The following is a 27,643-nucleotide window of genomic DNA, read 5'->3' as shown; positions in this document are numbered from 1 at the left end:
GGTGGGGATGCAGAGAAAGTGGAACCCTACTGCATTGCTGGTGGGAATGTACACTAATCCAACCACTTTGGAAAGCAGTCTAGAGGTACCTCAGAAAACTAAACATAGACCTCCCCTATGACCCAGCCATACCACTCCTGGGCATCTACCCTGAACAACAGGAACCAGTATACATGCACCTCCATGTTCACTGCACTGTTCACAATAGCCAAGATATGGAAACAACCCAGATGCCTCACTACAGATAAATGGATCCAAAAATTGTGGTACCTGTATACATGAAATATTATGCAGCCATTAGAAAGGACAAAATAATGGCATTTGCAGGGAAATGGATGGACCTAGAACAACTCATGTTGAGCAAGGTGAGCCTAGAGCAGAGAGATAAGCAGCACATGGTCTCTCTGATATGTGGATGTTAAATCCAAAATGCAAGGAGGTATGACAAAGTAAACAAGACTTGTAAAACAAAGGACCTCCACTCAATTTGTCATATCATTTCTAAATGACTTCATGTTCTTTTTTTTTTTTTTTTTTTTTTTGTCGGTCATGGGGCTTGAACTCTGGGCCTGGGTGCTGTCTCTCAGCATTTCAGTTCAAGGCTAGCGCTCTATTTCTTGAGCCACTTCTGGTTTTCTGAGTGGTTTATTGGAGATAAGAGTCTCACAGACTTTCCTGCTGGAGCTGGCTTTGAACTGCAATGCTCAGATATCAGCTTCCTGAGTAGCTAGGATTACAGGAGTGAACTGGCGCCAGCAACTCCATATTCTTGACCACATATATGATATATGTATGAGCATATTTGAGGGAAGCTCAGAGGAAGACACAGAATCAGAGGGAAATGGGAAAATATACAACAGAGGAGCCCATCATCTGCACTGGACATGATGAAAATGAACGAAGCAACTCAAGGGCAGTAATGGGAGGGAGGAATGAGAGGGAAAGAGGGAACAGCTTACACTAAGCAAAAGGAAAGAAATGTACATATCACCCAATGTGGAAGAAAGGGTTGTACTGTCAAAGCCCATAGAATTCACAAACATTATAGACCATGAATGATAATGACAATTTGCCTTGTGAAAAGGTTAAAATGTGTTCTTGATGAAGTATCACTATCTCACCATACTGTGAAATTTGTGAAATTTATGTAATCAATCGCAATAAAAAATTATTTTAAAAAAAGATTCTTAGACAGGTAGGATATATAATCAACCATCTATTCAAAATTGTAGAAAAGTAACCAGATACCAGTGGTTCATACCTTCAATCCTAGCTGCTCAGTAGGTGGAGATCAAAAGGAATGCAGCTGAAGGCATAAATAAGAGACCCCACCTCAATCAACAGGGGAAGTGGTGGCATGTACCTGTCATCCTAGCTATATGGCAATTGTAAATAGGCAGATTGGCATACATATGTGGCTCTGGCATACATATGAGATCCTATTTAAAAAATGAGGGTAAAAAGGGTTGGGAATATGGCTAAACACAAGGCTCTCAGTTCAAAAAAGAGAAAAAAAGAAAACTGCTAAGAGTATTAAGGAACCTACCACGAGTTATAGACTTGGTAAAATAAAAAGTTTATTTTTTTCTGATGTGTATTCTGTATATTTCCCTTTTCCTGTAGGTTCTTCTTACAATTGATCATCTATATTATATATGACAAAACCCCAGAAGTATCTCAAAAGATTGAAGTTCAAATAGTAATAATTTTATGTTAGGTCAAAAGGGTCTCTTTTATTTTGTGTTTTTAAGTGAACAGAATTACTTAGTTAAATCTCAGAACAAAGTTTCTGCTAATTTGAACAAATAAGTTACACGTAGTTTTGACATAGAGCCCATGAGTATAAATTAAGAAATTCACTTACTTTTCAAAGCTAACTTGAGCTAACCCGGCAGTAAAAACTCCATCATCAACCACTTGGGCTAATCTAGCCCAGGCTTCTGCGGCTGTACATCTCAAAAGGGGGTTGGTACTTTCTAGGGCTCCCATTACTAATGTTAGGACAACTCTTCTTATTTCTTCTGGACTTAAACTTCCCTTGGAGCCAGCCAGGTACTAAAATACATAAAGAACAATCCAAATGTTCATATACTGAGAAAATCAGAATGTAATATACATGTATATATATGTGTATGTGTGTGTGTGTGTATGTGTGTGTATATAACTGATCAAAAAATAGAATTTTAGTTTATTTTTCTAAAGAGGCAAAACAATATGGCAATAATTAGCATGTTGGCATAAAATATCTGGAGCACCATTATCAGAGATGCTCATAAAATGAGTAATTAATAAAGACTAAAGTATTTCAATTTAGAATTAGTTACATTGTAAATGCAATGTTGAGCTTTAAGTACAATATTGAGCTAAATCTGGTCAATAAACAATTTATCAATCTCTTGGTCTAGGATGTCAGATTCGGTAGGTTACAGCATGGTTGTAAGCCTAGGCCATATATATTTTATTTCTAACTAACAAGTTCTATGTAGAGAAAAAGTAGTAGAAGGAGTATTCAAAACCCTGAGCCATTGTTTATAAACATTGTTTATAAGGAGATCAAGAAAAAAAGAACAGTAAGTCCTTTAAAAACCCCATCCTCTAATCTATTTAATTAGACAGGGACATTTTAAAAATTAAGCAAAGTTTGAATAAAAAAAAACAACAAGATTTACCTTCAAGAAATTAGAAATAGAAGAAACAACATGCAGCTGAACTACTTGCTGACGAACTCCTTTTGTGTGCTTTATACTGTTCAAAAGCTGTTCCAATATAAGAAGCCTAGAATCAGAAACAACATGATTTAAAAGCAAACAGGTGAGATTTGTAAGACTAAAAAAATAAGTAAAGGGCAGCTGAGAATCTACTGCTAATTTGCCTTCCTGTATTATTTTGTTGAAACTACTGAGATAAATCATTGTTGAAAACTTTGAGATATTTTGGGAAAAATAATATATCACAACAAATAGAAAAATATCTTATCGTTTTAATAGTATAAAGATAATTTTGTTATAAAGATTAGATTATATCACTTTAAGATTTTTCTCTGGACAAATTAAGCTACTTCAATAGATATTGTCTAAATAAAACATACACTAAAAAAAACCCAAAACATGCACAGAAGTTACTTGCAAAAAGTTTTTTGTCTCCCTCTCCCCAATTCTAATATGTTTATTTTTTTGATTGGACTCTTAAAGAAGGAAAGTCATCAACACTATTTAAACTACACACTACTTTCTCAATGTATAAATAATGAGCAATCTCATTAAAGGCTTCTTTTAAACTGTTCTTTAGACTACCACAGCATTTTTAAATGTGAGAATGTACATTCCAATAATTGGTGTTAAGGTTTACATAAATGTCCCCAACAGTTCCTGTAGTAAAGGCTTGGTCCCCAGAGTTTGGCACTTTGGGGGAGGTAGGTACTAGTGAGAAGTCTTCAGGTAAATGTGGGTATGCCCCCTTTAGGAGACTGTGGAGAATCTTTGCACTAGGCTTCCTGGTCAGAAGATGAAGTGGTATTTTCCTGTCATGTATTCTGGCAGTGAGACCAGGGATTGGAATTTGTTTTCTTTCTTCTTTCTTTTTTGGTTAGTCCTGGGGCTTGAACTCAGGGTCTGGGCACTGTTCCTGAGTTCTTCTTGCTCAAGGCTAGTGCTCTACCACTTTGAGCCACAACTCCATTTCTAATTTTCTGGTGGTTTATTGGAGATTAGTCTCACGGACTTTCTTACCCAGGCTGGCTTGGACCCACGATCCATAGATCTCAGCCTCCTGAGTAGCTAGGATTATAAGCACAAGCCAGTGACTGGCTTGAAATTTCTCTCTTCTCTCCTTCCCTCCTTCCTTCCTTTCCTTCCTTCCTTCATTTCCTTCCTTCCTTTTCTTCCTTCCCTTCCTTCCTTTTCTCCCTTCCCTTCCTTCCTTCCTTCCTTTTCTCCCTTCCTTCCCCCTCTCCCTTTCTTTTTGCCAGTCCTGGAGCTTGAACTCAGGGCCTGGGCACTGCCCCTGAGCTTCTTTTTGCTCAAGGCACTCTACAACTTGAGCTACAGTGACACTTCCTGCTTTTTCTGTTTATGTAGTGCTGAGGAATTGAACCCAGGGCTTCATGCATGCTAGGCAAGCACTCTATCAATAAGCCACACTTTTTTTGAGTGGTTATTCTTTCTTTCTTTTTCTTTCTTTCTCTCTCTTTCTTCCTTCCTTCCTTCCTTTCTTTTTTGCCGGTCATGGGGCCTAAACTGTGGGCCTGGGCGCTGTCCCTCAGCTCTTCACCTCAAGGCTAGCACTCTACCTCTTGAGCCACAGTGCCACTTTCAGCCTTTTCTGCTTATGTGGTGCTGAGGAATCGAACCCAGAGCCTCATGCATGCAAGGCAAGCACTCTACCACTGAGCCACCTTCCCAGCCCCATTTTTTTCTTTTTTAAATCTTTATTAATTTCATGTATTTTTTATTGATGTGGTACTGAGGAATTTAACCAGAGCCTCATGCTTGCTAGGTAAGTACTCTACCATTAAGCCACAATCCCTGCCTTAAAATTTCTTTTTAAGAACCAAAATAAACTTTCTTCTTCAAACTGATTATCTCAGATATTTATTTATTTTCCGGTCGTGGGACTTGAACTCTGGGCCTGGGCGCTGTCCCTCAGCTCTTCAGCTCAAGTCTAGCACTCTACCACTTGAACCACAGTGCCACTTCCGGTTTTCTGAGTGGTATAGTGGAGATAAGAGTCTCATGGACTTTCCTGCCTGGGCTGGCTTTGAATCACGATCCTCAGATCTCAGCCCCCTGAGTAGCTAGGATTACAGGGGTGAGCTACCAGCGCAGGGCTCAGATATTAATTATAGTGAAAGAAAGCTAAGCCAATTGGGAAACTAACACAATTGATTCAATACTGGCATACCATTTAATATTGGAGAATTTGGTAGCTTATAAAACATTGTTTTTTTTTTGTACTGGCACTTGTACTTTCTCAATGTATAAATAATATTAAAAAAATTTTCCAACTTCAGCGTAATCTTGTAAATGGTTTGTTTTGAGCTGTTCAAATGTGTTTTAGCCACAATTATATCAAACTATTTTTTTTGCCGGTTGTGGAGTCTGAACTCTGGGCCTGAGTGCTGTCCCTCAGCTCTTTCAGCTCAAGGTTAGCGCTCTACCACTAAAGCCACAGCACCACTTCTGGCTTTTACTGCTTATGTGGTGCTAAGGAATTGAACCCAGGGCCTCATGCATGCAAAGCAAGCACTCTACCACTGAGCCACCTCCCAGCCTAAACTATTTTTAATATATAGCTGTCAAATACTGATACCTTAAGACCTTTCTTATCTGGAAAAGCACATGTAATGTAACTGGAAGAAAAAGGACTGCCACAAACAAGTATAATTGGTATAACAGGAAGTTAAAAACTTTACTTTCATATTCTTCAGTTTCTTTCCTCTAGTCCTCTAGCGACACCCACTGGAGGTTTCTAACAGTTCCTATGACCTGAGATTCTGCCAGACTGATTTTCCTTTAAAAACAATTTCCAAACTGCTGCCTACTATTTTTTGTTCAGTTAGAATCCAAACAGAATTATAAGTTTTGATTTAATAAAGTCTAAATTTTTAAATTAAAGCAAACGAAACAAGCCCAGCCTTGAATAAACAGGAGGAAAATGAGCACAGTTTTAGGCCTAAATAATATGATACAATAAAAGCTATATTAAACCAAATGCATAGCCTCACATGTCGGAAAGATAGGGAAGGAAGGGAAAGAAAGGTAGAAAATAGAGAGGAAGAAAGGGAAAGAGGAAATATGAATAAATTAATGACTGTAGTAACTTCACAATATTAACCAGAATAGCTTACGGGAGAGATTGATTTCCCTTTAGATTCTCAGACAATAACATATTTTCCTGGATCATAGAAAAGCTTATGTTCGATTATCAATTAAGAAACTATTATTCTAGCGGGGTGACGGTGGCTCATGCCCGAAAGCCTAGCTACTCAGGAGGCTGAGATCTGAGCATTTCAGTTCAAAGCCAACTTAGGCACGAAAGCCTACTAGATTCTTATCTTTAATTAACTGCCAAAAAAACAAAACAAAACAAAAAACTCAGAAGTGGTGCTGTGGCTCAAGTGGTAGAACACTAGCCTTGAGCAAAGAAGCTGAGGGACAGTGCCAGGTCCTGAATTCAAGCTCTAGGACCCCCTCTCCCCCCCCCGGCCCCTGCAACAAAAACCACTATCATTCTAGAGCTATGGTACAAGTTGTAGACTATGAAGTGCAAGGCCCCAAGTTCAAACACCAATATTGCCAAGAAAAAAAATAAGGAAAACAACCTCATTCTAAATGAAAAATGTTTATCAGCTTTGGAATTTTTTTTTGTGTGCCATTCCTAGGGCTTGAACTCTGGGCCTGGGCATTGTCCCTAAACCTCTTTGGCTCAAGGCTATCACTCTACCACTTGAGCCACAGTGCTACTTCTGGCTTTTTTTTGAATATTGGAGAAGAGTCTCATGGACTTTCCACCCTGGTCTGGCTTTGAACAATGATCCTCAGATCTCAGTCTTCTAAGTAGCTAGGATTACAGGTGTGAGGCACCAGTGCTGGGCCAGCTTTGTATTTCTGAGCCAAAGTTTCTTTCTTTGGTCAGGGAAGCATCTTATATTTATTTTTTGGTAACAGCATGAGCTAGAAATCTCTAACTAGTATGCTTTAAAATATAATTTTATTGTTTTAATTCAGGTGCTGGACAGAGGGGTCATCATTTCTTAAGTCAGGTAATGAGTATATTTCTTTTTTGGACACTTCACTTTTTACCAGCTTCTTTCTCCTATTCCTTCCTACAACCTACATAATATGTTTTAATGCTAGTAACTCTTTCCTAGTTTTATTGGAATACATTTGGTGAATATAAAAGTTGTAAATTGTGGGGCTGGGAAGGTGGCTCAGTGGTAGAGCGCTTGCCTTGCATGCATGAGGCCCTGAGTTCGATTCCTCAGCACCACATAAGCAAAAAGAAAAAAGCCGGAAGTGGCACTGTGGCTCAAGTGGTAGAGCACTAGCCTTGAGCTGAAGAGCTGAGGGACAGCACCCAGGCCCAGAGTTCAGGCCCCATGACCGGACCCAAAAAAACAAACAAAAAAGTTGTAAATTGTATATATTTAAGATCTATAACACGATGTCTTCATATGTTAACACTGTGAAATGTACCAAAAAGAAGCTAATCAATGTATCATTACATAAGTTAGTTTATTTTGAGGTAAAATGTCTTTCTTAATATTTATAGCTTAGAATGTCCCATATAATTGATAGACATGAACAACAAAAAAGATAGCAAGGGCTGGGAAGGTGGCTCAGTGGTAGAGTGTTTGCCTTGCATGCATGAGGCCCTGGGTTTGACTCCTCAGCACCACAAAAACAGAAAAAGCCGGAAGTGGTGCTGTGGCTCAAGTGGTAGAGTGCTGGCCTTGAGCTGAAGAGCTGACGGACAGCACGCAGGCCCAGAGTTCAGGCCCCACAACCGACCAAAAAAAAAAAAAAAGATAGCAGTGAGAGTTTATAAACTGGACTTAATTCTCTCATCTTCATTTTCATTCTCATTCCTATTTTATCTTGAGGGAAATGTATTTATTATTATTATTTGGTATTTTGAAAAAGGGTCTCATTATGTAGCCAAAGCTCCCCTGGAAGTCGAGATCTTCCAACCTAAGCTGCCTAAGTTCTGGGAATGCAGGTATGTGCCACATCTATCCCAAAGTTCATTTTAGGTAAATTGTCATAGTAGGCATTTGAAGACTAATTACTGAATCTGTAACAATTCCATAAAATTTCCAAAGAAAGCCTATGATGAGATCTAGTCTAAGTTAATTTTTTTAAAGATGCTTATCTTTATAACAACCAATCACAAATCAATCAGCATTCCTTTTGCCCTTATTGACTTTTCCATATGTGTTATTGGCTAGATGATAAACTAATTTTAGTCAAAATATCATAGCCATAACAGTACCTAGAATGGGGCACTTAATAATTTCTTATTCAATATTAGCTAAGAGAATATGAACCTTAATCTCATGTTCACCCATCACCTTCATTAATGAGATCTGACAACATTCCTCTTATCCATTATTTCTCTATTGTAAATTTACCAAACCAATATTATATTTCAGGATAATTGAACTGTTGAAGGAATTTACCTCTGAGCATCTTCCACATGAGCACAGACAACCCCAAAGAGCTTGGATGCAGAACTAATAACTGACAGTGTTGGAGGTAGGGGTTTAGGCACAGAATCTCCTTCTATATCCTCATAAATCGAATAAGGGTCATATTCAAGACTTCCACAAGCAACACCATTACCAAGCAGGAGCTAAAATTTAAAAAGGCACATGAAGTTTTTAATTAAAAGTCACTGTTCACAGATTAAATTTACCAAGAATAATTTTAAAATGGCCACACCTGTTCTTCAATGAATTTATGGTCAGTCTCTTGTAGCAAAGGACTTAATATCAAAAGATCATCCTGATGACAAAGGGGTGGAAGTAAACAGGAAGAGGCGGCCACCTGGATATCAGGGGCAGTTAGGTCAGCAGTCAGCTCTTTGAGGATAGTACAGAAGTTTCCTGTTGAGTCAGAGAAAAAAGAGCAATTAGCAATTTAGGAATTCCTGGGATTTAAAAAGTCCAGAGTTAGCTTTAACACATACTGGCCACCTTTAAAATATTATGTCCAATGATTATGTTTTTCAAAAATATATTTGAAAAAATATGTATTTTCAAAAAATATTTTTTTATAAATAGATATTTCAAAACTGCCTTCAACTGAGTAGTTCAATTATGTGTTGCTGGTCACAAGGCTAACAGAAGTAAAAAGACATTTCAAAGAAAGTCTCTTATATAGTTAGTAAATATTAACTTCTTCAGCACCACATAAGCAGAAAAAGCCAGAGGAGCGTGGTAGCTCAAATGGTAGAGCGCTAGCCTTGAGCTGAAGAGCTGAGGGACAGTGCCCAGGCCCAGAGTTCAGGACCCATGACTAACAAAAACAAAACAAAAGAAAAAACAACATGTAGTACAAAAACAGATTTAGGAATCTAATATTCTCATTCCTTAGGCAACTAATGAATTTGTTATGGTTTTTTCTTGTCAAAAACCACACATAAACCAGAAATGGAGACATGGCTCAAGTGGTAGAATGCTAGACTAGCATACCTGAGGCCCTGGGTTTAATCTTCAATTCTGCAAAACAAACAAAAAAAACCAGACAAGGCTTGTTTAACTATGTTGCTTAGTGGCAGAATGCTTCTCTAGGATATATGAGGCACTCAATTCCCAGCAACACATACACCTATTTAGATTTGACCTGGTATAGTTGTATTACCTGTAGTTACAACTATTGCTGAGGCAGAAGGATAATACTTGAGCCCAGCAGTTGGAGGCCTGTTTTGGTGACAAGAGCAAGGATTCTGTCTCGTAAAACAACGAACAATAAAAAAAAAAAAAGGCTGGTACTTGTTGGTGGCTTATGCTTATAATCCTAGCTCTTACACAGCTGAGAGAAAAAGGATCAAAATTTGAGGCCAGCTCAGATGGCAGAGCTTAAGAGAGTCTTTCTCAAGCCACAGGTGGGAGGGTTACACATGTCTGGGAGGGGTACACACATCTGTACCTCAAGTTTACATCTGATAACTCGAGAATTGCAGTGCTAGGCCAGGTAGGGCAGAAAAATCTATGAAACTCCATCTCCGCAAGAAGGAAGCTGTATACCATGGCATGTGTCTGTGATTCCAACAATGAGAGGAAGCCAAAAAATAGGCTGATTGTGGCTTATGTGCAAATTGCGGCGGGGGGGGGGGGGGGGGGGGGGGTGCCGCGGGAGAAACAAAACTCCATCCTAAAAGTAACTAATGTCAGAAAAAAAAGCAATGCAAAACGAAAAGCTATTTTACTTAAATGTTTTAAAAATAACTGCCCATCTACCTATCCTTGCTGCTATTTGGCCCAGATTTCTAACTTACATATCTGAGGCTTTGATTTTTTGGTATTGTCAAATGACAATATAGTTAGCCTTTGTATTTAGCAAAAAGTGACTATTACCAAAGTAATATCAATTTATGATAAGCAGCTAATTAAATGGCAACTTATACCAATTAAGAAAGTTCTATTTTCACTTTTTATTTCCTGTTTTTAAAATATGTTTCACAATTTCCTGATCAAAAGTTGGATTTATGACTTTCAGAAATTTTTGGCTAAAAGAAAAGAAAGTTCCCTTTGAGGCAAAAGTTATCAGCACTTTAAATTCTGGGAGTATTTATATACAATTGATTTTTTAAATGTTTTCTCTCTTATTAATTATCATGTGTTATGTCAGTAAGCAGTATGGGAATATGTAGTTGTAACTTTTGGCCATTTTGTCAATACTCAGGCCTGTTATACGCCTCACCTAGTAGCCTATTACTACATATAGTATCCTAAAATTATTCTCAATCACCCATTTTAAGTAGCAACAAAGAATTTATAAATGATTAAAACAAAACAATAAAAAGCTAGCACCATCTTGAATTTATATTAAGCCAGTTTTTGTTGTTTTAAACAGGAAAGAGCATTAGCTAGAAAAGTAGAAGCTCAAATGGTAACTGAATTGCGCAAAGCAGTAATGTCATTTTTACTACTGGATGCATATTTTTTTCTTTTTTTTTTGGTCATGAGCTTGAACTCTGGGCCTGGGTGCTGTCCTTGTATTCTTCAGCTCAAGGTGAGCATTCTACTACTTAAGCCATAGCATCACTTCCAGTTTTCTGGTGGTTGATTGGAGTTGGTTGGAGATAAGAATCTCATAGACTTTCCTGCCTGGGCTGGCTTTGTACTGAGATCCTCAGATCTAAGCCTCCTGAGTAGCTAGGATTACAGGTGTGAGCCACCGGCACCCCGCTGGATGCACATTTTTATCTGCATTGCTTGCTTGGGTCCAGAGTGAAGAGACCTCTCAATCAAAGTATGAAGCTTCAGCTTGACAATAGCTGTAAAATGTAAGTTTTAAGTAAATATAAATTTTATGAGAATTTATCACTGAAGCTGGGTATGGTGGAATGTACCTATAGTACAATGAGAGACAGAAGGAGGAAGACTATGAATTCAGCCTGGACTACAAAATAGAATCCACAGTTGGAGACTGTAGGTAGCTACTTAAGTTACCATGAAAATTTTAAAGGGTTGTATGGAAACAGCAAGATTGCTACTTATACATTGAAAGGGAGATGGACAGATGGAGAGAGGCTCTGGGATAGATTATAAACATGTCATCATATTTTACTTGAATAATTTTTTTTTTGGTCGGTTGTGGGGCTGAACTCTGGGGCTGGGCACTGTCCCTCAGCTCTTCTGCTCAAGACTAAGGCTCTACCACTTGAGCCATAGTGCTACTTCTGGCTTTTTCTGCTTACGTGATGCTGAGGAATTGAACCCAGGGCCTCATGCATGTGAGGCAAGCACTCTTCCACTGAGCCACCTTCCCAGCCCCTTAAATAAATGTTTATAAGCAAAAAATTCCACCAAAACAAATAACTAGTGCCAAGAGCTGGTGGTTCATGCCTACAATCCTAGCTACTCAGGAGACTAAGATTAGAGGATTGCAGTTCATAGCTAATTCATGAGATTCAATCTCCAATCTAGCAAAATGCTAGACTGGAGGTATGACATAATTTGTAGAGCAATAGCCATGAGCATGAAGGAGGAATGAGAGCAAAAGCCCCTCATTTCAAGCCTTGTAATTGGCACAACACAACAAAACCAAATCCAAAAATTAATAGTAAAAAATAGATACAGGGAATGACTTTAAGTGGAATTTCACCAGTCTAGCAAGCATGCAGCCCTGAATTCAAATCCCAGTGTCACCAAAAAAAAAGCTGCTTTAAAGAAAAGCCTTAAAAATCTTTTTTTTTTTTGAGCGGGTGGGGGGGGGGGGGGTCCCAACCTGGTACTTGAACTTAGAACCTGGGTACTGTCTTGGATCTTTTCTTTTTTTTTTGGTGGGGGGGGGGGGGTGGTCTGGTCCTAGAGCTTGAATTCTGTTTGGGTTCTGTTCTTCTTTGCTGAACGCTAGCACTCTAATACTTAAGCCACAGGTCCATTTCCAGCTTCTTGGTAGCTAAGTGGAGATAAGAGTCTCATGGACTTTCCTGCCCAGGCTGGCTTTTAATGTGATTCTCAGATCTGAGTAGCTAGGTTAACAGGTGTGGACCACCTATGCACAGTTTTCCAGAGCTTTTTTGCTCAAGGGTAGTGTTCTATCACTTGAGTCACACCTCTACTTCTGGCTTTTTGGTGGTTAATTGGAAATAAGAGTCTCATGGAGGGCTGCCTTGCATGCATGAGGCCCTGGGTGCGATTCCTCAGTACCACATAAGCAGAAAAAAAAAAAAAGCCGGATATGGTGCTGTGGCTCAAGTGGTAGAGTGTTACCCTTGAGGTGAAGAGCTGAGGGACAGCGCTCAGGCCTAGAGTTCAGGCCCTACGACTGGAAACCTCCCCCTCCCCCCCCCCCCCCAAAAAAAAAAGAGTTCCATGGACTTCCCTGTCCTGGCTAGCATTTAAACCATGATCTTCAGTCTCAGCTTCCTAAGTAGCTAAGAGTTATAGGTGAAGCCATCAGTAACTGGCCACATTCAACTTCTGCAAGTGTTTCTTTGAGCAAATAGCATCAGGAAGAAATGAAGACCGGGAGTGATGTCTCCTAGTGATAAATGGTAGGATAAATTAGAAAAGGTTCATTTGCCATAATTTTTTTAAAGAAAACTTTAAATTATTTCTATCCACATATGGTTGCATTAATGGAGGCCCAGACTGATGACAAAGCAATCCTGCCTCAACTCCCAAGCAGCAGCAACCATACTGATTTTTTTCTGTATTATTAGTAGCAGTAATATTAAACAACAAATTTTTACTGAAGGCTTAATATGTGTCAGGAAATGTATTAGAAGCTTTATATATATATATATCCTCATAATAAAACTCATAAAGTAAGGGTAGCACTATCATTTTATAGATGGGGAAATAAAACTTATTTGTTATTGGTCAGAGATTATAAAGCAATTAAATAGCAGAATCAGACGGAAATCTAGAGAATCAGGCTCCAGAATTTGAGTTTTTAACCACAATCCACAATAACTCATTTATTTTTTATTTGAGATGCTACAGAGAAATATTTTGTTTGTTTGTTTTTTGTTGGTCATAGGGCCTGAATTCTGGGCCTGGGTGCTGTCCCTCAGCTCTTCAGCTCAAAGTGAGCACTCTACCACTTGAGCCACAGCTCCACTTCCAGTTTTTCTGCTTATGTGGTGCTAAGGAATCGAACCCAGGGCCTCATGTATGCAAGGTAGGCGCTCTACCACTGAGCCACCTTCCCAACCCCAATTTTTTTTTTTATTTCAAGAAGTTACAATACATGGGATACAAATACACACATTAATTATCATACAAAGTTGGAAAGAATTATGACTCCTAAAAGATGAAAACAAAAGCATTATTAGGTTTAAAGAAAGGAGCAGTTATAGGTAAGAGGGAGGATGGACAGCTATCAATGAAGGCTTAATAAAGCAAATCAGAGTGATTTAAAGTTTAATTACCAGAATAGAACACTCAGCAATAAAATTCTGTTGGGTATCCAACATATAAGGACCATGTTTGGTCCTGTAGCTAAGTAGAAATGATGGAAAAATCTTTTTTTTTTTTTTTTGTCAATTATGGAGCCTGAACTCTGGGCCTGGGCACTGTCCCTCAGCTCTTGAGCTCAAGGCAAGTATTCTACCACTTGAGTCAGCGCACTTCCGGTTTCTGGTAGTTTACTGGAGATAAGAGTCTCATGGACTTTCCTGCCTGGGCTGGCTTTGAACCATGATCCTCAGATTTCAGCCTCTTGAGTAGCTAGGATTACAGGCATGAGCCAACTAGCGTCTGGCATGAAAAAAATCTATTTCTTAAAGTGAGTTCTTGCATAATTGTTTCTGGGCAAAGTGAAGCTGGGAGGAGGAAAACTGGGAGATAACGAGGGAGGAAGGGACACTGTTTAAAAGGACATGTACTCACTACCTGACTTATGTAAAAAACAAACAAACAAAAAAAAAACCTCAATTTTTCCATTAAAGTCTTCAGAAAACTAAGTAACTTTTTTTTTCTTTTTGTGCCAGTCCTAGAGCTTGAACTTTTTTGCTCAAGGCGAGCACACTTACCACTTGAACCATAGCTCTACTTCAGACTTATTAAAGTGGTAGTTAACTAGAAATAAGAGCCTCATTGACTTTACTGCCTGGACTGACTTTAAATTACAATTCCCAGATCTCAGCCTCCTGAGTAGTTAGGATTACAAGTATAAGCCATTGGTGCCTGGCTCTAAGTAACTTTTAAGATAAGCATTTGTATTAGTTAGACAATCATGAAGAAAAGTGATTCCAATTCTTAAAATACTCTTCATGACTAATGTCGTGTAAAATGACTTTTTGACAATACGTTTAAGCAATTGATAGGATGAGAATGTTAAACTTGTTATTCATATTTTCTAAATGAAGTAGATGAATAAATAGAAAGACTACTTTTGTGTTAAAGATTAAAAATTTGCTATGTTATTATTGCACTAGCTATTTAGTACATATGTAAAATATAATAATACAGTAAACACATTTATGCTATTTAAAATGACAATACTTTAATGGTAAAGTTATAACTACTATGTTCCACAAACATCATACATATAAATAGAAATTAATTTTTTTCTTAAATGCAAACATCCTCAGGAAAATAACCATTACTTCTAGTGTTCTGATTGGGAAGATGAAAAGTATGGCAAATAATTATTTTGAGTTGAAACATAAAAATATTGATATAGCCATAATATAATTTTTAGTCATTATTTTTCTCTAATTCATGTTACTAAAGTACATTTACTTGAAAAAGACAGGACAAAAACAACAATTAACTTATGCAATATGGAGTTTATACTGTATATAAAAGTAAAATGGATGAAAACAAAACCCTACATACCAGAAGGAAAGGAATGGAAGCATATTATTATTCTGTTCTCATGCTATGTAAGTAGTATAACCATACTAGAAAGGAGACTATAATATGTTAAACATATATATCTTAACTGCTAAAGCAACTATTAATTTATAAAAAGAAAGGCAATTATAATAATAAAGAAGTTCTATAAATCTCACAAAAATATACAATCCAAATGAATTCAGAAAAAGAAAAGCAATTAATAAACAGAATAGAAAACAAATTGTAGACGACACTAACCATATAAATTTTAAATGAAACTCTATCAATCATATTAAATATAAATAATCTTTAATAAAAATGGCAAAATCTACTATACAACATTAAAAAAAACAAATAAACACCCCAGCCAGGCACTGGTAGTTCATGCCTGTAATCTTAGCTACTCAAGAAGCTGAGATCTGAGGACTGAGTTTCAAAACCAGTCAAGGCAACAAAGTCTATGTCTGCAATTAACCAGCTACAAAAGCTGGAAATGGCTTTTGGGAGCTATGACTCAAGTAGTAGAATGCTAGCCTCAGCAAAAAAAAAGTTCAAGAATGGCACCCAGATCCTGAGGTGAAGCCCTATGACTGAAACACACAAAGACACACAAAATAATAATAAAAAATATATGTATGTGTCTATGTGTATATATATGTACATGTATATATACACATATACACGTACATATGTATATTCATTTTTCCTTTAGGAGTCCAAATTGGATTTCTAAATTCAAATTCAAAGTTATAAAAGTTAAAAAGTACAAAACAATCCCTGACTCTAAGTCTAATTCCTCAAGGGTAGATTTATATGATCATTGGAAATACTCTACAGATTTAAGTTGGCATTCTTATTTTCATAAATGTTTACTATCAAGTAAAAAAAAGCCTACTTATTTTTCAAATGTAGTAAAAAAAATTAAGTTTTATGGTAATTAATAGAGGGGAATGTACAATCTAACAGCTTCCTAAGCTATGAAACACAGAAATTATCCCCTTAGCTTTTATAACAAAGCATAGAATAATACAGATCTACCACTAAACTGTGACTATTTCTTATGTCTTTAATCAAGAGGCAGTGCAGCATGTGGCAAAGCTACATCTCAATCTTGACACTATTTGTATTTTCTGCATGTCTGTTCTTGAGTTTGTTGATATAATGTCCTTTATCAACAAAGGAAAATCTTGGGGCTGGAAAGGTGATTCAGTGGTAGTGTTTGTCTCGCATGCATGAGGCCCTGGGTTCGATTCTTCAGCACCACATAAGCAGAAAAAGCTGGAAGTGGCACTGTGGCTCAAGTGGTAGAGCACTAGCCTTGAGTTGAAGAGCTGAGGGACAGTGCCCAGACCCAGAGTTCAGGCTCCATGACCAACAAAAAAAGAAAGAAAAAGAAAGAAAGAGAGAAAGAAAGGAAGGAAGGAAGGAAGGAAGGGAAGAAGGAAGGAAGGAAGGGAGGAAGGAAGGAAGGGAAGAAGGAAGGAAGGAAGGAAGGAAAATCTAACAAGATCATTGTATTATCCTAGGTTAAGTGAGACACATTATATGTAATTTCTAGCAAAGTGCCTTGCATATAAAAATGGTTCTTCTAATATAGTCTGAGAAATGTTTATTTTTTTTCAGTTCTTTAGAAGTACATATATTCGGGCTGGGAAGGTGGCTCAGTGGTAGAGTGCTTGCCTTGCATGCATGAGGCCCTGGGTTCGATTCCTCAGCACCACATAAACAAAAAGAAAAAAGCCAGAAGTGGCGCTGTGGCTCAAGTGGTAGAGCGTTAGCCTTGAGCTGAAGAGCTGAGGGACAGCGCTCAGGCCCAGAGTTCAGGCCCCATGACCGGACCCAAAAAAAAATAAAAATAAAAAATAAAAAAAAATAGAAGTACATATATTCTAAAAGCTTACTTTGTAGTGAACATTTTAATAGGTATATCTGTGAACCAAGGAGAGGGTTAATAAGAACATTATTATTCACCTAATGCAGAGGTTATAGGTTAATATTTTGAAATAATTTGGTACATATTACATTTCATTTATTCTCAGCAGGATATAAACAAATAAATGTACTTTAACAAATATATAAATGTAAACATATTTAATTTTTTTTGGATAGTACTCAGAGCCTTCTGCTTTCCAGGCAGGTGCTCTATAACTTGAACCACACCATCAGTCCATTAGAATTATAAGCACTCGACTTAATATAGTTGGCTGAAAATTACCAATACTAAACAACAAAAAAATTTCCCATAGAAGATAATTTTTAAATTTTAACTCTTAAAACAAATACCTTGATTTAATCAGTAAGAGCAATACTGAATTTTTGTTGTTGATGTTGTTGTTGTGGGTCCTGAGGCTTGAACTCAAGGCTTCAGAGCTGTCTCAGATCCTCAAGGCTTCAGAGCTGTCTCAGATCCTCTTTATGTTCAAGGCTAGTGCTCTACCACTTGAGCCACAGTGCCACTTCTGGCCTTTTTTGAGTAGTTTGTTGGAGATAAGAGTCTCACAGATTTTCCTGCATGGGCTGCTTTCAAACTGCGATCCTCAGTTCTCAGCCTTCTGAGTGGCTAGGATAATAGGTATGAGCCACTGGCATCTGGCTTTATTTTTTAAAACTGTATTTTATAGTAAAGATTCAAGAACTGGTTTTAAAATAGGGGCAAGCAAATTTTATTTTTTTTAAGTTTAGTTTATCAATTGTAGACTTTCACTAACAAAATCATCATTGATTCACAAGAACAAAAAAAAATCACATCATAAGTTTGTAAAATCAATTATATTTTGGTAGTTTGATATTAAAATTTTATCTTAGCCAGGTGCCGGTGGCTCACGCCTGTAATCCTAGCTACTCAGGAGGCTGAGATCTGAGGATTGCGGTTCAAAGCCAGCCTGGGCAGGAAAGTCTTGTGAGACTCTTATCTCCAACAAACCACTAGAAAACTAGAAGTGGCGCTGTGGCTCAAGCGGTAGAGCCCTCGCCTTGAGCTGAAGAGCACAGGGACCGCGCCCAAGCCCAGAGTTCAAGCCCCACGACTGACAAATAAAAAATAAAATATTTTTTTTATCTTAACAGAATTAAAAATAATGGAAAATACACTATAGATATCATTCTGGAAGGAAACTAGCTAAAGGTATATCATATTTACATTACAAATTCTATGTAAAAACCTAGTTGTAAAATCAAATCAGCCTTTGTGACTCATCCTCTCTCACATAGTACAACTAGTGATCTATTTTTCAGGAGAAAAGAAAGCAGGATATGAAGAAGTAGGTTTCCAAAAAACATATTTTACTTACTATGAAACTGTAAACATGTGAATTAGGATTGGTCTCTACCCTCTGAAAAACAAGTCGCTAAATAACTGACAATTTAATTCATTCATTCAAGAACTTAAGATTGGATGGACACTGGTGGCTCACACCTGAAATACTAGCTACTTAGGATGCTGAGAGTTGAGGATCCCAGTGAGACTCTTATCTCTGATCAACTACCAGAAAACTGGAAGTGGCACTGTGGCTAAAGTGGTAGAGTGCTTGCCTTGAGCTGAAGAGCCCAGAGTTCAAGCCCCATGACCAACCAAAAAAAAAACAAAAACAACTTAATGAGCCAACTATTGTTTTTCAGGTAATCAGAAACAATACTATGCTTTGATCTAAGGCACATACCTTGATAGGTTTCAGGAGGTAATAAAATCAGTAGTTCATAAAGTCTTTGTCTATAAACTATTGATGGTGTTTTCAATGGACTTCCATATGTTTTTAGTATTGAAGAAAGCCTTAAAACAAAAGAAAAAGTATATTTTAACAGTCTAAGTTATAAAATCATTCTGCTAACTGTCCAGTCATACTTTACACAACAAAACTATTAGTCAAATTTGATTACTTTAAAGCCCCAAGTAAGCCAGGTGCCTGTGGCTCATGCCTATAATCCTAGCTACTCAGGAGGCTGAGATCTGAGCATCATGGTTCAAAGCCAGCCAGGGCAGGAAAGTCCATGAGACTCTTATCCCCAATTAACCATCAGAAAACCTGAAGTGGCACTGTGGCTCAAGTGGTAAAGTGCTCGCCTTGAGCTGAAAAGCTCAGGGACAGCTCCCAGGTCTAGAGTTCAAGCCTCATGACTGAAAAAAAAAAACAACAACAAAGCAACAAAAATAAAGCCACAAGTATTACAGCCTGGGACTTGAAACTAATAGTATTATAAAATTCCAAAATTTATGACTGGGCATTTATAAAAAAAAAACAAACAAAAACAGAAATATATTATGTTCAAGAGTAATTAGCCAGAGAAATGTACAAAGAGAAAACAAATGGCAAGAGAAAATGTAAGCATTTGTTAGAAAGGCAGTTTGTCTGACATGTAAAAGGAAAAAAAAAAGAAAAAGAAACGACTTAAAATATTACCCAAACTAAAAAAAGCAAGACCTATCAATTGCCTTCCTTATTTTAAAATACTAGTTCTGGGAATCTAATACTCTCATGTTTTAGGAATATAGTAAGATTTTGTGCTTTTTTTCCTGTTAAAAAACAAAAATTTCCAGGTGCCTATGATTCATATCTGAATCCTAGCTACTCAGGAGGCTGAGATCTGAGCGTCACGGTTCAAAGCCAGCCCAGATAAGAAAGTCCTCAAGACTCTTATCTCCAACTAACTACCAGAAAACCAGAAGTGGAGCTAAGACTCAAGTGATAATAGTGCTAACCTCTCAAGGTCAAAAAAGATCAAGGTCAGGGTCAGGGTCACATATGTGGTCAGGCTATCTATGTGTCTGTATATCTATCTGGGCTGAGTTAGATAGCCCTAGTGGCCTCACACTACAATCCTTTTGCCTCCACCTGGGATTACAAGGTTGTATTTCCTAGATTGGCATTTTTAAAGATATGCTGCACAGGCTGGCCTCAAACTTCTGGACTTAGCCTCCTGGATAGCTTAGACTACAGCTGTGGACCACTGCATCAAGCTTCTGTTCAGTGATAAAACAGACAATATGAATGAGTAAATACTATAAATTAAAACTCTAAGAGGGGCTGGGAAGGTGGCTCAGTGGTAGAGTGCTTGCTTTGCATGCATGAGGCCCTGGGTTCAATTCCTCAGCACCACATGAGCAAAAAGAAAAAAGCCGGAAGTGGCGCTGTGTTAGAGGAAACAAATGGCAAGAGAAAATGTAAGTGTTAGAGCACTAGTCTTGAGTTGAAGAGCTGAGGGAAAGCGCCCAGGCCCCATGACCAGACCCAAAAAACAAACAAACAAACAAAAAAATCCAAAAAACTCTAAGAGATTCTACAAATTAATAGTTAATGTAAGGAAATTTATTAAGCTGGCTGGATGTATGATCAATTATAATTTTATACAGTAGCAAAAAATAGATCAGACACATCACTTATGTAACAATTATAACAATAAAAATATAAAATAGCTGAGAGTAATTTTTGTGATTTTTTTTTTGGTGGGGCCTGAAATCAGAGGCTGGGTGCTGTCCCTGAGCTTTTGTGCTCAAGGATAGTACCACCTCTTTGAATTATAGCTTCATTTCTGGCTTAATGATGGTTAATTGGAGGTAAGAGTCTCTTAGACTTTGCTGCCTAGGCTGGCTTTCTGATGGTTAATTGGAGATAAAAGTCTCATAGACTTTTCTGCCTGGGCTGGCCTAAAGCAGCTAAAATTATAGGTATGAGCCACTAACACCTGGCTTAACAGTAAATTTTTTTTTTTTTTTTGGTTGTTTGTGGGGCTTGAATTCTGGGCTTGGGTGCTGTCCCTCAGCTTTTCAATTCAAGGCAACCGCTCTACCACTTGAGCAACAGCACCACTTCCAGTCTTCTAGTGGCTTATTGGAGATAAGAATCTCACCGGCCATGTTTATTGCAGCACTGTTCACAATAGCTAGGATATGGAAACAACCTAGATGCCCCACCACAGATGAATGGATCCAAAAATTGTGGTATCTATACACAATGGAATATTATGCAGCCATTAGAAATGACAAAATAATGGCATTTGCAGGGAAATGGATGGAGCTAGAAGGAATCATGTTGAGCGAGGTAAGCCAAGAACGAAGAGACAAACGGTACATGGTCTCCCTGATAAGTGGATGCTAAATCCAAAAGGTTAGGTGATACGACAAAACTAACAGGACTTAAGAAACAAAGAACTCCCGCTCATCTGGTTGAACCACTACTAAATATCCCCATGCTGCTGATCACAAATATGGTATATAACATGTGAACACTGTTATATATTACAGACTGTGATAGACAATTTGCTCCAGGAAAGTTAGAATGAACTTGTGACTTTGAAATTATGTAATCACTTAATCACAATCAAAAAAAAAAGAACCTCGGGGAAGGGAGGGAGGGAGGGGATGGTAGGGGGAAAACAATGGAGGGGGTAACAATGTTCAAGAGGAAGTGTACTCATTACCTCACTCATGTAACTGTAACCCTCTGTATAGTATCTTTACAATAAAAAAAAAAAAAAAAAAAGAATCTCACGGGGACTTTCCTGCCTGCGCTGGCTTTGAACTGCGATCCTCAGATCTCAGCCTTCCGAGTAGCTATTAACAGTAAATTTTTAAGACCTATCTTGTTGGGGATTTAGCTCAGTGGTAGAGCACTTGCCTGGCAAATGCAAGGCCTTGACTTCAGTCCTAAGCTCTGGGGAAAAAAAAAAGAAAGAAAACTTAAGACCTATCTTTATTTAGGTAAAGTTCTTTTTTTAACTACAGAAAATATTTATATTTTGTAAATTTACCATTTATAGCAGAAGTGTCATGTTCATGGGCATTGTAATAGGCTTCATATGTGTATAGGTAATGCAATTACAAATAAAATTTCAACAGGGAAAGATCAAAAGTATAAGGCCCAAAATACCATCAGCTGCACTGGACTTTGATGAAAATGAACTAAGCAACTCAAGGGCTCCATGAAGGAAGGAAGGGAATGAGAGGGAAAGAGGGAGCAGCTTACACTAAGCAAAAAGAAAGAAATGTACACATCATCCCATGTGGAAGAAACACTTGTATTGTCAAAGCTTATAGTTCACAAACTTTATAGATCATGATAATGACAATATGCCTGGTGAAGGTTAAAATGTGTTTGTGACTTTAAGTATCACTATCTCACAATACTGTGAAACTTGTGAAATTTATTTTTATTTTATTTCTTTGGGTGCGGTCGTGGGGCCTGAACTCTGGGCCTGGGCACTGTCCCTCAGCTCTTCAGCTCAAGGTTAGCGCTCTACCACTTGAGTCACAGCGCCACTTCCGGCTTTTTTCTTTTTTGCTTATGTGGTGCTGAGGAATTGACCCCAGGGCCTCAGGCATGCAAGGCAAGCGCTCTACTACTGAGCCAACTTCCCAGCCCAATTTGTGAAATTGACATAATCACTTAACCTCAATAAAAAATTATTTTAAAAAAGGCTCAAAATACATGCAAATAAGAATAGGTGAAAATGTTTATTCTCACATATTGCAATTTATTATAAAGATGTATTTTCTTAGAAGTAGAAAAACCCACCAATTACGAACAATAAAGAGCATAGAAACAGACTATATATATATATATATATATATATATATATATGGAAATATGTAACAAAAGTGAATGTCATCACTAAAAGTAGTAAGGGTTTTTTTGTTTTTTGTCAGTTGTGGGGCTTGAACTTGGGACCTGGGCATTGTCCCTGAGCTCTTTTGGTAAAGACTATCACTCTACCACTTTGAGCTACAGCACCACTTACAGTTTTCTGGTGGTTAATTGTAAATAAGAATCTCATTGATTTTCCTTCACTGGCTGACTCTGAACTGTGATCCTCAGATCTCAGCTAGGATTACAGGTGTGAACCATTAAGTGGCCAGCTCAATTTTTTTGAGCTCCTTTTTGCCCTCCTATCCCTTCTGCCATATTAGGACATAGCATTCTCTCCACAGAAAAGGGCAATAAAGTGCCATCTTGGAAACCAAGGCCACCCTCTCACTTGACAATGAACCTGCCAGCGCTCTGATCTTGGACTCTTATCCTCCAAACTGTGAGAAACAAATTTCTGTTCTTTTCAAAGTACAGTCTGAGGTACTTTGTCATAGCACCCCAAACAGACAAAGATGATCTGTACTTCACTTCAAAAATGAAAGTCAACTGGAGGTGAATTAAAGATGAACATGAAACACAAAACTTGAAACAATTCTGAGAGAAATATAATAAAGTATAACTTTACAATAAAACTTTTTCAACCGACAAAAGTACTCAACAAAAAGTGTTGTAAATTTGACACAAATTAGAAATGTCTATTAATCAAAAAACTAGAAAACATTTTTAATACTTTGATGAGCAGCAAAGAATAGTATTGAAAATACAGATGCTCATGAACTAATAAAAGAGAAATCTAAAAGAAATATAGGTCAAGTGGCGCTGTAGCTCAAGTGGTAGAGCGCTCGCCTTGAGTTGAAGAGCTGAGGGACAACGCCCAGGCCCAGAGTTCAAGCCCCACGACCGACAAAAAAAAAAAAAAAATATATATATATATATAGAGCACTCAGAAATATAGGTCAAACAAATGTGTACTATTATTGCCCTAGTACAGTGAGGTCCAAATACAGCCCACTGCTTGTTTTCATAAATAGTTATTCATAAAGACACATTTATTCATTCACATATCAGCTATGATTAACTTTTGAGCTATAACAACAGAGTTGAACAGCTATAACTAAGACCTCATAACCTTTAAAGTTTAGCTCTTTACAGGAAATGTTTGTAACCCCTGGTCTTGTGTTGAATTCTAACTTGTTCATTTTATTATTATGCTTTATAAGTCATATCCTTAATTTGCTTTTCTGTCCACATGCTATACCATCAAACATTTTTGGGATTTTCTCTAAATACTTTAATCTTAGAAATTACAAATGCTCTAATATATTGTTGGCTTTTCTCTATCATATATGTACAACACAAACAATGAAAATACAAACAGAAAGCTGAAACTTAACAAGCATTTGGTTCTTATGACTACAAAATAGCACTAACAAACCAATTAAAATCATACCTGAAAAAGTTAACAGGCTTAATATTTAAAATCTGCCTGTATGAAAGGTACACTATTCTTCAATTGATTTTCCTTTCCTTTTAAACTTTTTTATTATCTTTAAGTAGTTGTACAAAGAAGTTCCCATTCTACAAAACAGCATATGATTACAAAGTGTCTGATAATTTTGTCACCCATCACTCCTAACCTACTTCCTTTCCTTTTAATATGTATTTTTATTTCAATATCTGAGCCAATGTAATTGTAACCCTCTGTACATCACCTTTACAATAATAAAAAAAAGATCTTAGCCAAAAATGACAAAAACAATCACAACTAAATGTTTGTCTTCTTCTTTGAAACCATAGAAACTTGCCTTATTAATGTACTTAAGGGATATTATACAATCAGAGAGAAAGTAATTACTCTTAAGAACTTTCATCAACCAAAACAGCTAATCCTTACTGAGTTAGCAAATCCACAGCACAAGGAAGTGGTAGAAGGAGATGCTGAATTACTTCCCCAGTGAGGAGATCACCACAGTGGGAAACAAAACTCTTGATAGCTGAAAAAGAGAACAGGCTTTTAGCAGGGTATAATCAACATGAAGACAGACTTTGATTAGGTTACATTATTAGCATTTTTATTATAGAAATAAAGAAATGTGCCCAAAACAAATTCTCAAAACTAATATAGAAAGGATTCTAATGTCTTCTGTTCTTAAGATGACAAGTAAAAATAGACATTAGCTTCCCTTTTTAAAAAATTTTAAACTGGAGCTTGAACACTCTTTGGACTTTTTCCCTGATGGCTGGCATTTACCACTTGAGCAATTGTTGTTTTTCTGCTACTTACTTGGAGATGTAACTCCCTCAACTTTGTCTGCCTAGGCTGGCTCCAAACCAGGTAACTTCCTTAGTAGCTAGGAATATTATAGGTATTAAGACTGGGACCTGGCTAGTTTGCCTGGTTCTACAAAGCTAGCAGACACTACCTGAAACAAAGAACTTTCTCTTAAAAGTTACTTCCTATGAGGAATAGAATGAGAGTTTAAAGTTTAAAATTAGGCTGTTTCAAGATCAAATTCAAAATCAATCTCTCTCTCTCTCTCTCTCTCTCTCTATCTACCTACCTACCTACCTACCTACCTACCTATCTTGTGTGTGCGCCTAGTCCTGGGACTAGGGCTTGAACTTAGGGTCTGAGTGTTGTCCCTGAGCTCTTTTGTTCAAGGTTAGGGCTCCACCACTTGAGCCACATTCCACTTCTGGCTTTTTTTTTGGTGGTTAATTGGAGATTAAGAATCTCATGGACTTTCCAGCCCAGGCTAGCTTTGAATTGAGACCCTCCATCTCAGTCTCCAGAGTAGCAAAGATTATAGGCATGAGCCACCAGTGCCCAGCTTGTTTTTCTTTACTTTTCTCCTCCCCCTCGCCCACCACTCCCCTTTCCTGGTCCTGGGGCTTGAACACAGGGTGTGGGCTCTGTCTCTGAGCCTCTCTGTGCTCAATGCTATGATCTACCACTTGAGCCACAGTGCCACTTCTGGCTTTTTCTGAATAGTTTATTGGAGGTAAGAGTCTCATGGACTTTCCTGCCCAGGTTGGCTTTAAACTGTGATCTTCAGATCTCAGCCACTAATGTAGCTAGTAGCTAGTGAGCCATTGGCGCCTGACTTGTTTTTCTTTCTTAAGAGCAAAAATACCTTGAGCAAACAAACCTCAAACCAGTGCTTCCAAGAAAATCCATCCTTCCTTAGTTTATATTTTCATGGTAGAGTATTATTTTCAACAGTCTCTATATATTGTTAAAAGTATAACTTTCATATATGTATAGACTGAATGGAAACCATACTTAGTGCTAATTAAATCAAACACTAGTATTTCTGAAAACAGCAATGAGCTGTAGAGACCTGGCTCAAATGGTAGAATGCCATCTAATCATAAGCATGAGGCCCTGTATTCAAATTTGTTACAAAAAAAAAGGATTATCTTCTTAAGACAAAGCAATCTTATCTAATAAAATATACATTCATTAGCCTGAGGATTCAATTTCTCAAATTTGGTTTATTACCAAACTCTTCAGTCAATTATGTTCAGTTACAAAAAACTACTAGTTAGATTCTTCCTTTACAGCAAATTAAGCATGCTATACATTTAAAAACAAAGGGCAAGGAAAGTCAGAAACAGGGAGAGACAGACTAAACTCAACCCACCAGAGAGAGCACCAGCTCGTCCTTCCAGGGTCACTTGCCACGTAAACGAATCTCCTCGGTTCCTTTCTGTTTCTAGATCTTTAGGAGATGCTGGAAAGACACACTTCCACAACAGTAGAACTCGAGCAAGGTGGTGAGTGACAACCGCAGGACCTGTAAAATATTCAATTTGCCACTTCAGAGAACCTAAACCGATTATACTTTAAAGTTTTATTATTAAGCAGGAACTTCCCTCTTAAACTATGGAGATGGCATAAGAAATCTCAAGGTGGTTAATCAATAGGGGGCTAGAGAAGCAGGGAAAGAGAAGCAATAATGAGGGTTATTGTTATTAAAAGACAGTACATGCACATCTGAAATACCACGGTGAAACCCCCTGGCACAATTAATACACACTAAAAAAAAAAAAAGAACAACAGGAAAGTAAAATAGACTTTTGGTGGGAGAGTATCAGTAGAAGGAGTGAAGGCTAATGGAGAGGGAGAATGAAAATAACTGAAAATGATTATGATCAAAGTATGAAAACAGAACTATGAAATAGTTGAAATTGTTTTTAGGGAGAAGGTAAGTAAGGGAGAATGTAAGTGAGGGAGAATGAAAGCGAAGGGTATGTTTGATCCAGATACATTGTGTAAATGTATGGAAATGTCAACATGAATCTCCTACTTCTACTGTATCTTATTTAAAAAAATTTTAAAAGTAACAAAAATAAAGTACCATCAAACCATATACAGGAATCCTTTCACTTAGAAAACACCAAGAATTTCCTAATTTTGTTAAATGTCTCAGGATATTACCTAATGTCATCAGAGCAGCAATCAACAACCATCCAGCTTGTGTGCGTTGAGCTGACAGGCGACTATTTTGAGCAGCAGAACATAGCAAATCCTCTGCCAATGTCATAATAATCTGTTTATGTACAGAAGAACCAGATAAATTAAAAAAATTAGCTTATATATTAGTAGATACACTTTAGTAACTAATTATAAGGATTCCAAAATTTATCTTGCACTACATAACAGGACAATGTCCTACAGAAAACTTAATTTTTTCAAGTTTTCAAAGATAAATATTACAGAACAGAGGATCACAGAATTCTCTGGAGAGCACAGATGACAAAACTGTAAGACTATTCAAGTACAACTGTATAGAATTTGAATTTGCTTTTAGTTTAAAACATTTTTTTTTTAAAAAAAATTTTGGTCGTAGAGCTTGAACTCTAGGCCTTGGCGCTGTCCCTAAGCTCTTCAGCTCTACCACTTGAGCCATAGCACCACTTCCGGTTTTCTGGTGGTTAACTGGTGATAAGAGTCTCACGGACTTTCCTGCCCTGCCTGGCTTCGAACTGAGATCCTCAGATCTCAGCCTCCTGAGTAGCTAGTATTACAGGCATGAGCCACTTGCGC

The 27,643-nt window shown here is 37.5% G+C and overlaps 1 protein-coding gene across 3 annotated transcripts in view; it reads right to left on the bottom strand.

Annotated features, from left to right (window-relative positions):
• Nucleotides 1–27,643, bottom strand: part of Heatr5a (HEAT repeat containing 5A) — a 119,247-nt gene that overhangs the window by 53,330 nt on the left and 38,274 nt on the right. For all 3 annotated transcript variants that reach the window (XM_042677394.1, XM_042677396.1, XM_042677395.1), the window contains exons 11-18: nt 27,035–27,146; nt 26,238–26,390; nt 24,488–24,587; nt 18,673–18,782; nt 8,439–8,602; nt 8,177–8,349; nt 2,670–2,775; nt 1,865–2,055 (exon numbers count right to left, since the gene is read on the bottom strand). In XM_042677394.1, coding sequence (XP_042533328.1) covers nt 1,865–2,055; nt 2,670–2,775; nt 8,177–8,349; nt 8,439–8,602; nt 18,673–18,782; nt 24,488–24,587; nt 26,238–26,390; nt 27,035–27,146 — 1,109 coding nt within the window. The remainder of the gene's footprint in view (nt 1–1,864; nt 2,056–2,669; nt 2,776–8,176; nt 8,350–8,438; nt 8,603–18,672; nt 18,783–24,487; nt 24,588–26,237; nt 26,391–27,034; nt 27,147–27,643) is intronic.

This window comes from Dipodomys spectabilis, unplaced genomic scaffold (assembly GCF_019054845.1).
Source record: "Dipodomys spectabilis isolate Male_0828 unplaced genomic scaffold, ASM1905484v1 ptg000038l, whole genome shotgun sequence".
NCBI classification, from domain to species: domain Eukaryota; kingdom Metazoa; phylum Chordata; class Mammalia; order Rodentia; family Heteromyidae; genus Dipodomys; species Dipodomys spectabilis.
This window is presented reverse-complemented; position numbering and strand designations above follow the sequence as displayed.